The sequence below is a fragment of the Phodopus roborovskii genome, unplaced genomic scaffold (genome assembly GCF_943737965.1).
Source record: "Phodopus roborovskii unplaced genomic scaffold, PHOROB, whole genome shotgun sequence".
Lineage (NCBI taxonomy): Eukaryota > Metazoa > Chordata > Mammalia > Rodentia > Cricetidae > Phodopus > Phodopus roborovskii.
Genome location: NW_026126625.1, coordinates 5442149 through 5454651, shown reverse-complemented (window position 1 = coordinate 5454651; position 12503 = coordinate 5442149). Strand labels below are relative to the sequence as shown.

Here is a 12503-nt window from a genome sequence, read left to right as displayed (position 1 = left end):
GGGATCAACCACAGGACCTTGTGCTTAACACCCTTACCCTTAGCAGTCTTAAAAATATGCAAATTCCTACTACCCCCTTCCTTTAAGCTGTAGTATCTGACAGCAACCTGTTATTTGTGAGGCAAATCTGGAGATCATCCAAGGCTTGTCACAAAATGATCAGGGGCAACAGTTAAGGCTTCAAGTGGTCTTATGTAGATGAGGAACTAGGAAAGTTATTAGCATTACTAGAAACATGTAAAATATTTAATAATAAACAGGAAAATCTCATTATGGTTTATATCTTAAATGTGTTCCCAAAGACTCCTGAAGGCTGGTCCTCAGCTGAGGACCCTATCGGAGTTGGGGTCTAGTGGAAGTTAGGTTACTGGAGAGCAAGCATCCTTGAAGGGGATACTGGAGTCCTGCCCCTCCTCTCGACTTCCTGGTTGCCTCACTGCTAGTGCACAGGACTCAAGTTAGGGACAAATAGCCATGAACTTTGACCTCTGAAAGCCTGAGCCAACCCGAAGCCTTTTCTTATTTATTCAGTACTGGGAACTGAACCCAGGCAGGCACTCCAGGCTGACCTCTTCATTCTTAGTTGTTTACCTCAACCACACAAAGTGATTATCTCTGAAAGGAGAAATGGGAGTTTTTACTTGGAATCTGACAATGGGAAGAATGAGCCCTGGGACCACAAAAGGGTTGAACCTTCTGGAGACAGTAGGTACCAAAGCAGCCCTCGCTGCAAATGAGGCTCCTGCCAAGACTCCACAGCAAGTTGGCTTAGTTGATTATGGGTGCCAAGCACGTACCAGGCTAAGACTCGGCCACGAGGTGGCTGGCTCTCAGGGCAGCCCCTGCAATGTGATCACTCTGGAGCATGATCACATACTCCTGGGCAGAAACACTGAGAGCTAAGTAGCCAGGATGACTTTACTGTTACCTAGCTTTTTGCTGTAGTCTTAGTTTATGAAGTACCGCTTGTGTCAGGGAACTCAAACCTTATGGCAAGCCCTCCAGGGACTATGTCAAAGGTTCTTTTCTCCACTCCCCAGTGTGGCAGTGGTCCTCTGAATCACCAAGGTCATGGTATGGAGGCACTGGAATGGGATCCTTGCTTGCTGTCTAGATCCCAGGCTGCTTGAGTTATAGTACCAGCTACTCTGTGGCCCACCAGATTCCTAATCTCTCCCAAAGGACCAGGGCCTGGCCCCAGATGGAAGTCCATAAGAGGAATCTGAAGACCATGAGGCATTCAGTGGTAAGCTCAAAAACTGACTGGGAAAAAGGCTCAAGGTCCTTAATGTCTTTTTGCTGTGTTTTTGAGACAGGGTCTCATATAGCCCAGGCTGTCCTTGTACTTGCTATGCAGTCAGAATCTTCTGAGCCTTCTGCCCTCACCTCCCAAGTGCCGGGACTATAGGCATAGGACCACACCCTGCAAAGTCCCCAAGGTCTTTTAAGTCCACAGGGGACATAGCTAGCTGCTTGTGAAGTTTCTCAGTTTCATTAAGTTCTGGCAATGCCGTTCTGGACACATTGTTGGGATTGGTGGTATGAACTTGGTATCTTTTCCACATCCAGAGAAAGCCACTGTGGAGTACCGCTCCAAGAATGCAAGGGATATGGCCAGGCTCGCAGTGTTCCTCACTGAGTCCTCCAGCTATGTTCTACCAGGGCTAGCTAATGAGCTTCTTCCTCGTGTAGGTTCTGAAAGGCCGTCTCCGGGAGAAGGCTTGGCTGAAAGGAGACTCCTCAGTAGTGGAGGGGAACACATCCACCTCCTCATCTAGGGAAAAGCAGAGAACAGAGAGGCCTGAAAAACAAAACAGCACAACACGATCTAACCAGAGGGTGTCACAAGAGTGGACTCAAGAGTGTCACCTACACTTGAACTTGCGACAGTGACAAGCCACTGGAAATGCAGTGTGTCCACACATAAGGCTTTCTTTTACATTGGATTAGAGGGGTTTATGTTACTTTGCATGGCTGAAATGTTTTGTGAGAAGAGAGCCACACAAGTCCCTCACTGCAAATGCTTCTAACCTGTGCTTTTATTTAAGGGCCGGAAGGTGGGAAACCTGGGGCCTGATGAAATGTGCACATAAACCTATTGTGAGAAAGTGACTGGCCCTGATCACTGTCACTTGTGCTTCCCAAGCTATTTCACTGCCAGAGCCCAAGAACAACAGTGCCAAGGCATGCACACCACTCCCTGCATCCGAGTTAGTTTGATAGGATTTTACAGAGGTTTCTCTTCAGATGCCCCAAGTTCTACCATGAAGCCTCTCCAGGAAAGACACATGACACTGCAGGGTCAAAACCATCTTCCCACACTCTGCACGCAAGAGAATCCTGCAAGTCACTCACAGGGAATCCCAGCTCTGGTAAGTGCCTGGGACTTTTAACAGGCAGGTTACCTCTGGTGTCCTTGGTGTGAGAGGATGGCGTTCTTCCCTGGAACAGCAGTGGAGACTGTGTCAGGGCCTGCAGACCACTGGCAGAGAGGCAGCTCCGTACCATGCAGCCAGAGGGTGGGGTGGAGCCTAAGGAGATGCCACAAGTAAGTGCAGGCACACAAGACTCCATCCAGGCCACCCGCAGCTCCAAACACCTCCTTACCACTCTGCCCAAGGGAAGCACACCATATGTTGGTTTGAAAATGAAACTCACCAGAAACAAACACCTCGTCTTCCCCTACAGAGCGGAGTGGTGGTGTCCTCCAATGTGGAGACCACTCTCCATGCTTGCTAGCTTGGGGATCTTCGCCCAGAGAATCACAGACCCTTTTGACATCGTATTCAGCTTCTTCCTTGGCAGACAGGTGTCTCCTTCTGGAGCCTAGTCCAAACTGTCCCCAAGAGAAGGCATCCTCTGCCTTAGACACATTGTCTTTGGGAGGTGACTGGTCTGGCAATTGACACACCCCCTCTAGTTCAAAATCCTCCAAGACAAGGACCTTAGGGAGGTGATGTTCAAGGTCTTGGTCCTTTCCCTCGGGCTCAGGCTCAGGCTCAAGCAGTGACGAAGCCCCAGGGAAGTCTGCACTGGCCTCGCCTCTCCCAGCAAAGGGCCCAGCACTGCAGTCCACCGCCCGCTTCCTTCGGGGCCAGTCTTTGATAATTTCAGGAGTGGTTTTCCCACTTTGCTTGGGGGATGGTGTCCAAGAAACCCCAACATCTGCTTGAAATGGAGATGGGGTACTGGGTGGGCAGCGGGAGGGAGTACAAGACTGACAGATGAAGGTCTGCCCCCCACTCTTGCCAGGCGTGCTGTGTGAGGGGTGGAGACAAGGAGGTGACAAATAGGTGTGCTCAGCTCTGCTGGAAGACTTACTGGCCTTGGGCATGTTGAGAGCAGGGAGGGCACCCTCTTCTCCCAGGGGGCTGTCCTTTCCTAGGGCCTCAGCTTCCGGAAGAGCTCCAGGGTCTATTTTTTTAATTCTGAGCTTGGGAAGGCCAGAAGCTTGCAACTCCAGCTCAACCTCATAGGTCTGAGGGCTGCCAGTGGCCTCTGAAGCTTGTGGGCTCCCCTGCTGAGCAGCATCCTTGCTCTGCCTTCTGTCTACCATGCAGGCATAGGGCAGCAGCTCAGGGGAGCTGGGCACAGAGGAAGGGACAGGTGGAAGAATCCCAGAGCCAGACACAGAGGGAGGTTCATCAGCAATGGTGGTCTTTGGCGCCTCACCTTCTTCCCCTGGCAAGATGGCATTTTTTACCTCACGGCTCTCAAGGCTACAGAGTTGGGCTTCACCAATCAGAGGAAGGTGCTCTGTGTCACTTGCAATAAGCACAGGAGAGGATACCTGCCAGTCACTCTTGAAACCAGTGCTCTGTCCTTCGCAAGACTGAGATTGCTGTTCACTGGAGCCTGGGCTAGTAGCTGCCTCAAGCACTGGAGCAGCAGAAGGTCCAGGCTGGCACTCTGGGAAGTCTTGAGGACTACAGGTCTTTCTCCACAGTCTCCTAAGCTTGGATGGTGGAGAAGGGGGGATGGGGTGGGAAGTCATTCTCTGTGGGGTTCTGGGAGGAGTTGAGGGAACAGGGTAAGAGACAGGTGTGGCTGTGCTGGGTGATGTCGGGTGTGCTTTCCAACTTTGTTCTCCAGGAGCGGGGGAGGCTGACGAAGATTTCCTAAGCTGACACTGGGAGCTATCACACCCAGAAGTAAAGTGTTCCTTAGGAGAAAGAGGTTGGGAAGAAGTAATGGGGTCTGTTGTCTGCTTGGAAATTTTGACGGCTTTCTCCTGTAGTTCCTGTGAAGATTCCTGTGCCTGAGAGGCCCTGGGGAGAGGGAGCTGTCGGGGCTTCTGATGCTCAGGTGTGCCAGCAAGGGCTACTCGTGGGGGTGTTCTGCAGTATCTTACAGGACTTAAACACTGACTCTGGGACTCGGCGGTCAAGGGAGGTGGGGGGGATGTGGGACAATAAGGGCTTTCTGGACTGGAATTCACCGAGTGTAGCCATGCACAGTCTGACAAGCATCGAGGCAGCTGAACATCTGGCCCCCTGGGTGTGCTGGGCAGCTTTTTGAGAAGAGGAGAGGTATTTTCTGCTGGGGAGGCTCTCTTCTGGGGAGTGACCTTTGATGCCAATGGTGAACTGTAACCGTGTGAGGAGGGTGCCTCAGAAATGGGCCCCTCAGCTGCAGTTACTTCTGTAGGGGAGTTTTGCAGTCTTTCCGGAGTGCACAGTGAGGTCTGTGCTATATGAGGAAACCTTCTTGGCGTAGTCTTAGGAAAGCTTGGGGATTTCTGATTATTCTTGTTGGGAGTCTGAAAAGAAAAAAAAATGTTTATTTTAGAGACTATTGTAATCTCTATTCTCTAAAAACTGTCTTAGTAATCTCTAAGACCATTAGAAAACCAAACAGGGGATTTAAAATTAGCCCCTCCCCCCAAAAAAAAATCTTCAGTTGGAAATTAAAAATAGTGACCTCTCAATGGAGTATTACTCAGCAGTAAGAAACAATGACATCCTAAAATTCGCAGGCAAATGGACAGAACTAGAAAAATCCTGAGTGAGGTAACCCAGAACCTCACTCATAAGTGGATACCAGATATAAAGGATACCCAGCCTACAATCTACAACCCCAGAGAAGCTAGAACCCTCTTCCAGAAACAGATGGAAACAGATGCAGAAATCCATAACAACGGACCAAGCTTCTGGAGTACAATTAAAGTGAGGGAGGAGTGATAATATGAACAAAGGAGTCAAGACCAGGATGGAGAAACCCATAGAATCAGCTGACCAGAGCTAGTGAGAGATCACTCACTCCAGTTTAAAAAATGGGGAACCTGCATAAGACTGAACTAGACTCCTTTAATATAGGTGACAATGGTGTGACTGGGACAATATATGAGGCCCCTGGCAGGGGGTCCAAGATCTAACTCTAATGCACAAACTGACTTAGTGGAGCCCATTCTATATGGACAGATACCTTGCCCAGCCTAGGCACAGGGGTGTGGGGTGGGGAGGAGCCTTGGTCCTCCCTCAATGAGATGATGGGACAGACTTAGTAGACCTCCTAGGGGAGATCTTACCCTCTCCAAGGAGCAGATGGGAGGTGGAGTAGGGTGGGAAAAGGTGGCGGAGGGAGAGAGGGAGCGTGTGGAGAGAAGGGAGGAGGAACTGGGATTGGAATGTAAAAAAATAAATTAATAAAAAAGTGACCTGTTTTCCTCTCCCAAACATTACTCAGATTTTATTGGTACACTTTTCCTAGGATCAAAGGGGTGGGGGGGGGGTATACAAATACATAAGCACAGTAAAAATGAAGTGTCAGAAAGGTCACTCCCAAACCAAAAATTTCCTTCCTTTTTGTTAACAATGTAGCTAAAAACTCTGAAAGGGGAGGCAGTCAAACACCAATCTTTCTACAGCATGACTGAAGGTCTCAAGGAAGCCCAGGCTAACAGGTTTTCACGTTGAGTGAGCTAGCAGGTGCATGCAGAAAGCACAGAAGACCCCATGTAGCCCAGCTGGGGAGCAAAGAAGAATGACTGACAAATCAGCCATTCAGGAATGGATGCCTGGGCCAACAGGATGGCTGAGGTAAAGATGCTTCCATACAAGCCTGGCAACTTAAGTGTGATCCCTGAGTCCCTCATAAAGGTAGGGACAAAGAACCAAATCCACACAGCTACCCTCTGACCTTCACGACTGTACTATGACATACACACACATTTTACATCACACACACACAAATAGAAAAAAAAAAAAAAAAAAAAGAATGTACCTCTACAAGGGAAAGCAGAGACTGGAAAAGTGGGGCAGAGGGGACTTGGTTTACATAAAGCAATACAAACAAAAGCAGAACTATGAAAACCAGTAGCTTTTTAGGTGCAGTCTGAGTAGCAACAGTATCAAGTGGAGAGGGCCCAGGCCAGCACATGGACATGGTGGACCCCATGAGAACATAGGAGATTGCCCGTGGCCATGTAGCTCTGTGGCATCCTCTAACAATGAAGCAGTTTCAATGATTTTGATTTCTGAACACAAAGGCTCTGCTTTAGGAAAACTTAGGGAACTTTGCTTTAGCAAGAATGCCAGATGGCAGATCAGACTTTCAGAAAGACCAGTTTGATCCAAATGGAGGATGGCTAACAAAATGTTCCAGGTAGAACTGAAGAAGGCAGGGACTAGGAGGGATAGAGAGGAGAGGTAGGTGAGCACAAACGTCTGTACCAAGACAGGCAAGACTTCACTCTGGCTTCATCCCAAGAGACATGAAGAGCAACTGTCAGTCAAATGGGATGCAAGAAGGTAGAAACTAGAAAAGCCTCTGAAATGACCATACATGTGGTAGATGGAGCCAAAGGAGCAGTCAGTACCACTGTCTCTTTTTCAATGCCATGACCTCAGCCAAACCTGCTGCTTTAAACCCATTCCCAGCAGCTATTGATGTGGCTTAACCCTGTCACCCAGACCTTTTTGGTTTTTTTGAGACAGGTTTCTTTACATAGTCCCGATTTTCCTGGAACTCACTATGTAGACCAGACTAGCCTCAAACTCAGAGATATGCCCCTGTCTGCCTCCCAAGCGCTGGGATTAAAGACACACACCACCCACATCTTTTTTTACTGGACACCTGCTTCTACAACCATGTCTCTATGCTCCCCAAGACAGTACCATTTTAAACATTAAAGAACATTTATACCTGGTAAGCAGTAGATATCTCAGAATCCAAGATGCTTCTTGAGGACTTCCTAATTCGGGCTGAGCCCTTCTTGGAGGAGCCAGGTATCTCAGATAGTGCCCCAAAAAGAAGTGTTTTAGGAGATTGATTACTTTGGACTGGAAAATTTTCTCTTTGGTCTGCAAGTCAAAAATAACATTTAATTCTTCCTCAAGACTTGTCCTCCCAATATTTTCCTTTGGTAGAGACAGGGTCTCTCTCTCTATATAGCACTGGCTGTCCTGGAACTCACTCTGTAGACCAGGCTGGCCTTAGTTCACAGAGATCCACCTGCCTTTGCCTTACCAGTGCTGGGATTAAAGGTGTACGCTACTATGTCCAGTGCTCCCAACATCATTAAAACAAGAAAAACAATGTTTTTAGACCAGTTAGGGTAGAAAATCCAACTGATGATGCACATGATTGCAATAACTGCTGCCTTCCTAGATTAAAAAAAATTTTTTTAACTTGTTTTATTATGTGTTTTTGTCTATATAAGTCTGTGCACCATGTGCATGCAGTGCCTGAGGCGGCCAGAGAAGGTACTGGATCCTCTGGAACTAGAGTTACAGACAGTTGTTAGCCACATGTGGCTACTGGGAAACCCTAGTCCTTTGTAAGAGCAGCGTGCTCTTAACCTCTAAGCCATCTATCTCTGTAGGCCCTGTCTTCCTGGATTTTAACCTTATTTTAGAAAATGTAAGTAACTGAAATAACTTATTTTTAAGTATAAATATATTGTTGTTTTAGTATAAATGTAAAAACACATCTGTTAGCCAAGCTCAACATGGATAAAAGAATGAAGAATAGACAAACTGATACTACCCACCCTGTCCCTGGGCTTGTTTGTGGGAGTGAATGAGTTATCTACAGCAGCATTGTGGATGACCAGCTGTGGGAATCCAAGAGAGGAATGGTTACAAGCCAAGGGTTGTAATCTAGCCTTGATTACAGACATTGAGACAGCACCAAATTGTATACCTCCTTTCCCCAAAACATTGACAGACAGGCCTACATTACCTGACTGCTGCTGGAACGAGTGGAGCCTTTGCACACTTCGAGACTTTGGCTGAGACACAGAGTAGAAGGAACCAGAGTTTGTTCTGCTAAACAACAACTGTTTGATTCTAGGACTTCGTCTCACACTTATTTCTGCAAAACCAGAACAAGAGCTGGTAAACGTGGGGGACTTCAGATTTAGCATCTCCTCCCCACAGTGTCTGCACCACAGGTAAAAGCCACAGGTAAAAGTGGCTTTTAGAGGCAACTGTAGTGTCTGAAAATGTACAAGAGACTGACACACCAAGGGGGCAGAACATAATGACCCATGAACTTGCTCCTTTACAAGTCTCATGAATTTACACCTCTAAGCATGACAGAAAGAACAAAAAGTATAAATAGCGTGACTTTTGTATAAAACAAAACAAAAACTAGGTTTGCTTGTTTTGAGACAGAGAGTACTTCTGCTTGCCCTGGAACTCTCTGTGTAGACCAAGCTGGCCCTGGACTCACAGAGATCCACTTGTCTCTGCTTACAGGGTGATGGAGTTGGGATTAAAGATGAGAGCCACCACACCCAGCCTAACTAGGTTTTCTATAAGTACATTACATATATTTTTGTCTAGGAAGAATATATACTAAAATGTGTTAAAAGTATTTTTGAGTGATGGTTTATTAAGCCATCTTTCTGCCACAAACAATAGTTACTTAAACCATTTAAGAAAGTAGTGTTTGAGTCAGGCAATAGTGGCATACACCTTTAATCCCATCACTCAGAAGGCAGAGGCAGGCCTGTGAGTTTGAGGCCAGCCTGATCTACAAAGCAACTTCTAGGACAGCCAGGGCTGCTACACAGTCACCCTGTCTCAAAAAACAAAACAAAACAAACAAATAAAAAGAGAAAGTAGTTTTGAACACCTGCCCTACTAAGACACACTTTAAAATGTCACAGCCCCTTTATATAACATGGAAATTGAATCCTCACACCAAACACTATTTCTATTCTGTAAAAGTATTTCTTACCCAGAAATTTAAATTTAATACATATATCCATATATGTGTATGCTGGATCCAGAGTATTGAAGGATATACTAAGTGAAAAACACAGAAAGCTTTTGTTGAAACTAGATAGTATGCAGAAAGAGGAGATATGCTCACCATCCTCTTTTTCAGGAGACTCTTCAACTATATGAATATCAGGACCAGGATCAGAAGACCTTGAAGAGCAACAGCACAAAGAGTCAATAGCACTCATGATTTACATATTAAAGATGGGGACAGGCAAGTTGGCTCAGTGAGTAAGGTGCTGGTGCCAAGTCCAACAATCTGCATTCTATCCCCAAGACTCACACATAGAGGGATAGGACCAACTCTAAGAAAACTGTCCTCAACCACACACACACAGACACACAGACAGACACACACACACACACAGAGTAGAATGCAACAACAAAATACATTAAACACAGAAAACATCTCAACTAAGTTACAAAAGCCTGGGGTTTGACAATATTAGCTGTCAGGGGCCATGAGAAATACAGCAGGTGTAAACTGGTGTTTAACAGGTCGAAGGACCAGAGACATGATTTCTGATGGGACAGCTCCACTCGGCAAGGCCACAGGGTCACTGGCTATGGAAACCAGTTGCTTCTCCTGTCTGTAATTTCTCTCATGAGCCTTGGGTGTTTTCCCACTGCTTTCGTGTTTGTCTCATGAAAATATTTCATCTGCTGGGCACATTATCTGTGCATGGTCTAGAAGATGACTTTTTTTGGTTATATAATTTTGATATATAGAATATATACTGGGACATGCTTCATAACCAGATCTATTTGCCCCACAAGGACTGTGGACTCTAACTAGCCTGCCTTGTTCTCTTACTCACACTAACTGCACATAATTAGCTCACTTTCACCTCAGAACCAGTTCAAACTAAAGACATTTTGTAAATAGATCATAAGCTTGAAACCTTACAGCTATGTACAAGGCCAGAGCTGTAGATGTCCAACCTACGTTACTAAGAAAAGCATGCCAATTCTTCACTTGCCAGTCGACTAACAATAGATCACTGTCTTAAAGTTGTCATTAGGCACTGTACCCTCCATATCTGGTCACAGTTTTGCTCCTATGGGCTTGAGACCTCATGTTGCCATGGCAATGGCTTTGCCTTTATTACTTAGCTCAGGATTGCTTCTGACCAATGAAAAACTAACGCTATAATTCTCTGAGGGAAAAGACATTTGGGAAGAGGAGATGAGAGAGGTAGTAACTGAGGGGAGAAGCTGTCAGAAATTAATAAAATGTAAAAGGATCAGAATGTAGGAAGAATAAGTAAGTAGAAAAATGAAGAAGGATTAAACAGAATAAGAATTGACATAAAGAACTAGAGCTAAGAAATTATAGACATCAGGACAAAAGAATTACAATAGAGAACAGTAAGGAGAGTACAATAAAGAGCACATGTATAGAATGAACATGGTGTGAGAAGATTCTTTTCTACAGCCCTCAGACTTAGATCCTATGTATTATCTCTTTTTAAACCCTGAGCAAAAGCCTTGAGGCTGGACCTTAAGGTTATTGATAATTAGCATTGGTAAGTACTTTCATTCACAATTACTGTCCCTTTGAGAACTGGGGATTGAATTGTGACTCTTGCATAAGCTAATATACACCATCATTGAGCTCTGCTCCAATATTTAGATGGAGATTGTAACATGAATAATAAAAACCCAGAGACAGATGTTGGGGTTCAAGATGAAGATCAGAAAAGCAAAGCAGCTAGCTGCTAGTTCTTACTTCTACTAGGGCTGGGGAGATCCTGTTCTTACCAGGGCTGGAGACTAATTGCAGAGACTGAATTCTAAATGCCCTGCTCCTATCTTATACACTTCTGTAGTGCTGGAATTAAAGGCATGAACTCTGTTTCTCTTTTGAACTAATTCACTTTCATGTAGCCCTGGGTGGCCTTGAATTCACAGAGGTCTATCTGTCTCTCTCTTCTGAGTCCTGGGATTTGTGCTACCACTGCCTAGCTCTTATGGCTATGGCTAGTTTTGTATTCTGATCCTTTAGGCAAGCTTTATTAAATCATAAATAATGTATCACCACAGGAGACAGTTAGAATTTTTTAAGAGATAAGGAAAAAAAAGTATGTGTGTATGCTTATGTACATGTGTTCAGTGCCCAGAGACTGGAGTTGTCGGATCCTCTGGAGCTGGAGTTAAAGATTGTTGCAAATTATTCTTCATGGTGCTGGGAACTGAACTCAGGTCCTCTGTAAGAGACTATGTACTCTTAATCACTAAGCCATCTCTTCAGCTCCTAGGATGCTTTTACTGTGAAATTTATTTTGACAATGTCAAAATTAGTTTTAAAATAGAAGAGTTTGTCTATCGTGCCAAGCCCACTGAAGAGTTGCCATGAGCAAGAACTTAAGAAATGTATGGACAAGAAATTATCACTGAAGTTAAATGGTGTCAGACACATACAAGGAATACTACGGGGCTTTGATCCCTTTATGAATATTGTGATTGATGAGTGTGTGGAGATGGCAACTAATGGGCAACAGAATAACATCGGCATGGTGGTCATACAAGGGAACAGCGTCATCATGTTAGAAGCCTTGGAGAAAGTCTAAACAATGGCTGGTCAGCAGAGGAGTTCACATCCTTTCCCAAAGGACTATTTGACTGAGGTGTAGAATTTATTCACATGAGACAGCTCTTTTGGAATGAGACAGTAATTTCCCTAATCCGACTAGTGACTACAGGAAAAAAAAAAAAAAAAACAAGCCCCAGCTGTATCTCTATCAATAAAGGCTAACTAGGCTCTCCAGCCTTACTTGACACCTTTCCCAATGTCAACAGGTGAATGCAGAAGATCCATTTAATGCAATACCACTTAATAATAAAAAGGGATGAACTGATACAAGAAATGTACATAATCACAAAATTATTATACCCAGTATAAGAGGCCAGAGTGGAATAGTATATATTATTCTATTGTCAGTAAAATATAATCAACAAGGTTAAGAACTAGCTAAGTCAAGAGAAGGCAAAGAGTTGCCTATAAGATGGTGCTGAGGGTGGCCTGGAGGGGTCTGGATTGGGCTGTCACTCACCTGCCCTTGATTTGTCTGTGGAGCAGTCTCCTGGAGATTTGCTTATGGACTGGGGTCTCAGCTACACTCTTAGTCAGCAGTTTGTGATACCCTAAGATGCAAAAACAGTGTCAACTATAAATCTCACTTAACCCTCTCAGGTAACAGCAAGGGAAGAGCAGCAGTTTGAACTTACATGTGGCTTTTTACCTGGCCAGAGAAGATGCTAAACTCTGAGATAGAT

The 12503-nt window shown here is 45.2% G+C and overlaps 1 protein-coding gene across 1 annotated transcript in view; it reads right to left on the bottom strand.

Moving 5' to 3' along the window:
- Positions 1–1533: 1533 nt before the first annotated feature.
- The window catches only part of Ticrr (TOPBP1 interacting checkpoint and replication regulator), a 40128-nt gene continuing 29158 nt past the window's right edge, over positions 1534–12503 (bottom strand). Inside the window, exons 16-22 of the mRNA XM_051206567.1 lie at positions 12281–12371; positions 9319–9377; positions 8182–8313; positions 7144–7301; positions 2659–4759; positions 2406–2531; positions 1534–1774 (exon numbers count right to left, since the gene is read on the bottom strand). Of these exons, the coding sequence (XP_051062524.1) occupies positions 1665–1774; positions 2406–2531; positions 2659–4759; positions 7144–7301; positions 8182–8313; positions 9319–9377; positions 12281–12371 (2777 nt within the window). The 3' untranslated portion in view covers positions 1534–1664. The remainder of the gene's footprint in view (positions 1775–2405; positions 2532–2658; positions 4760–7143; positions 7302–8181; positions 8314–9318; positions 9378–12280; positions 12372–12503) is intronic.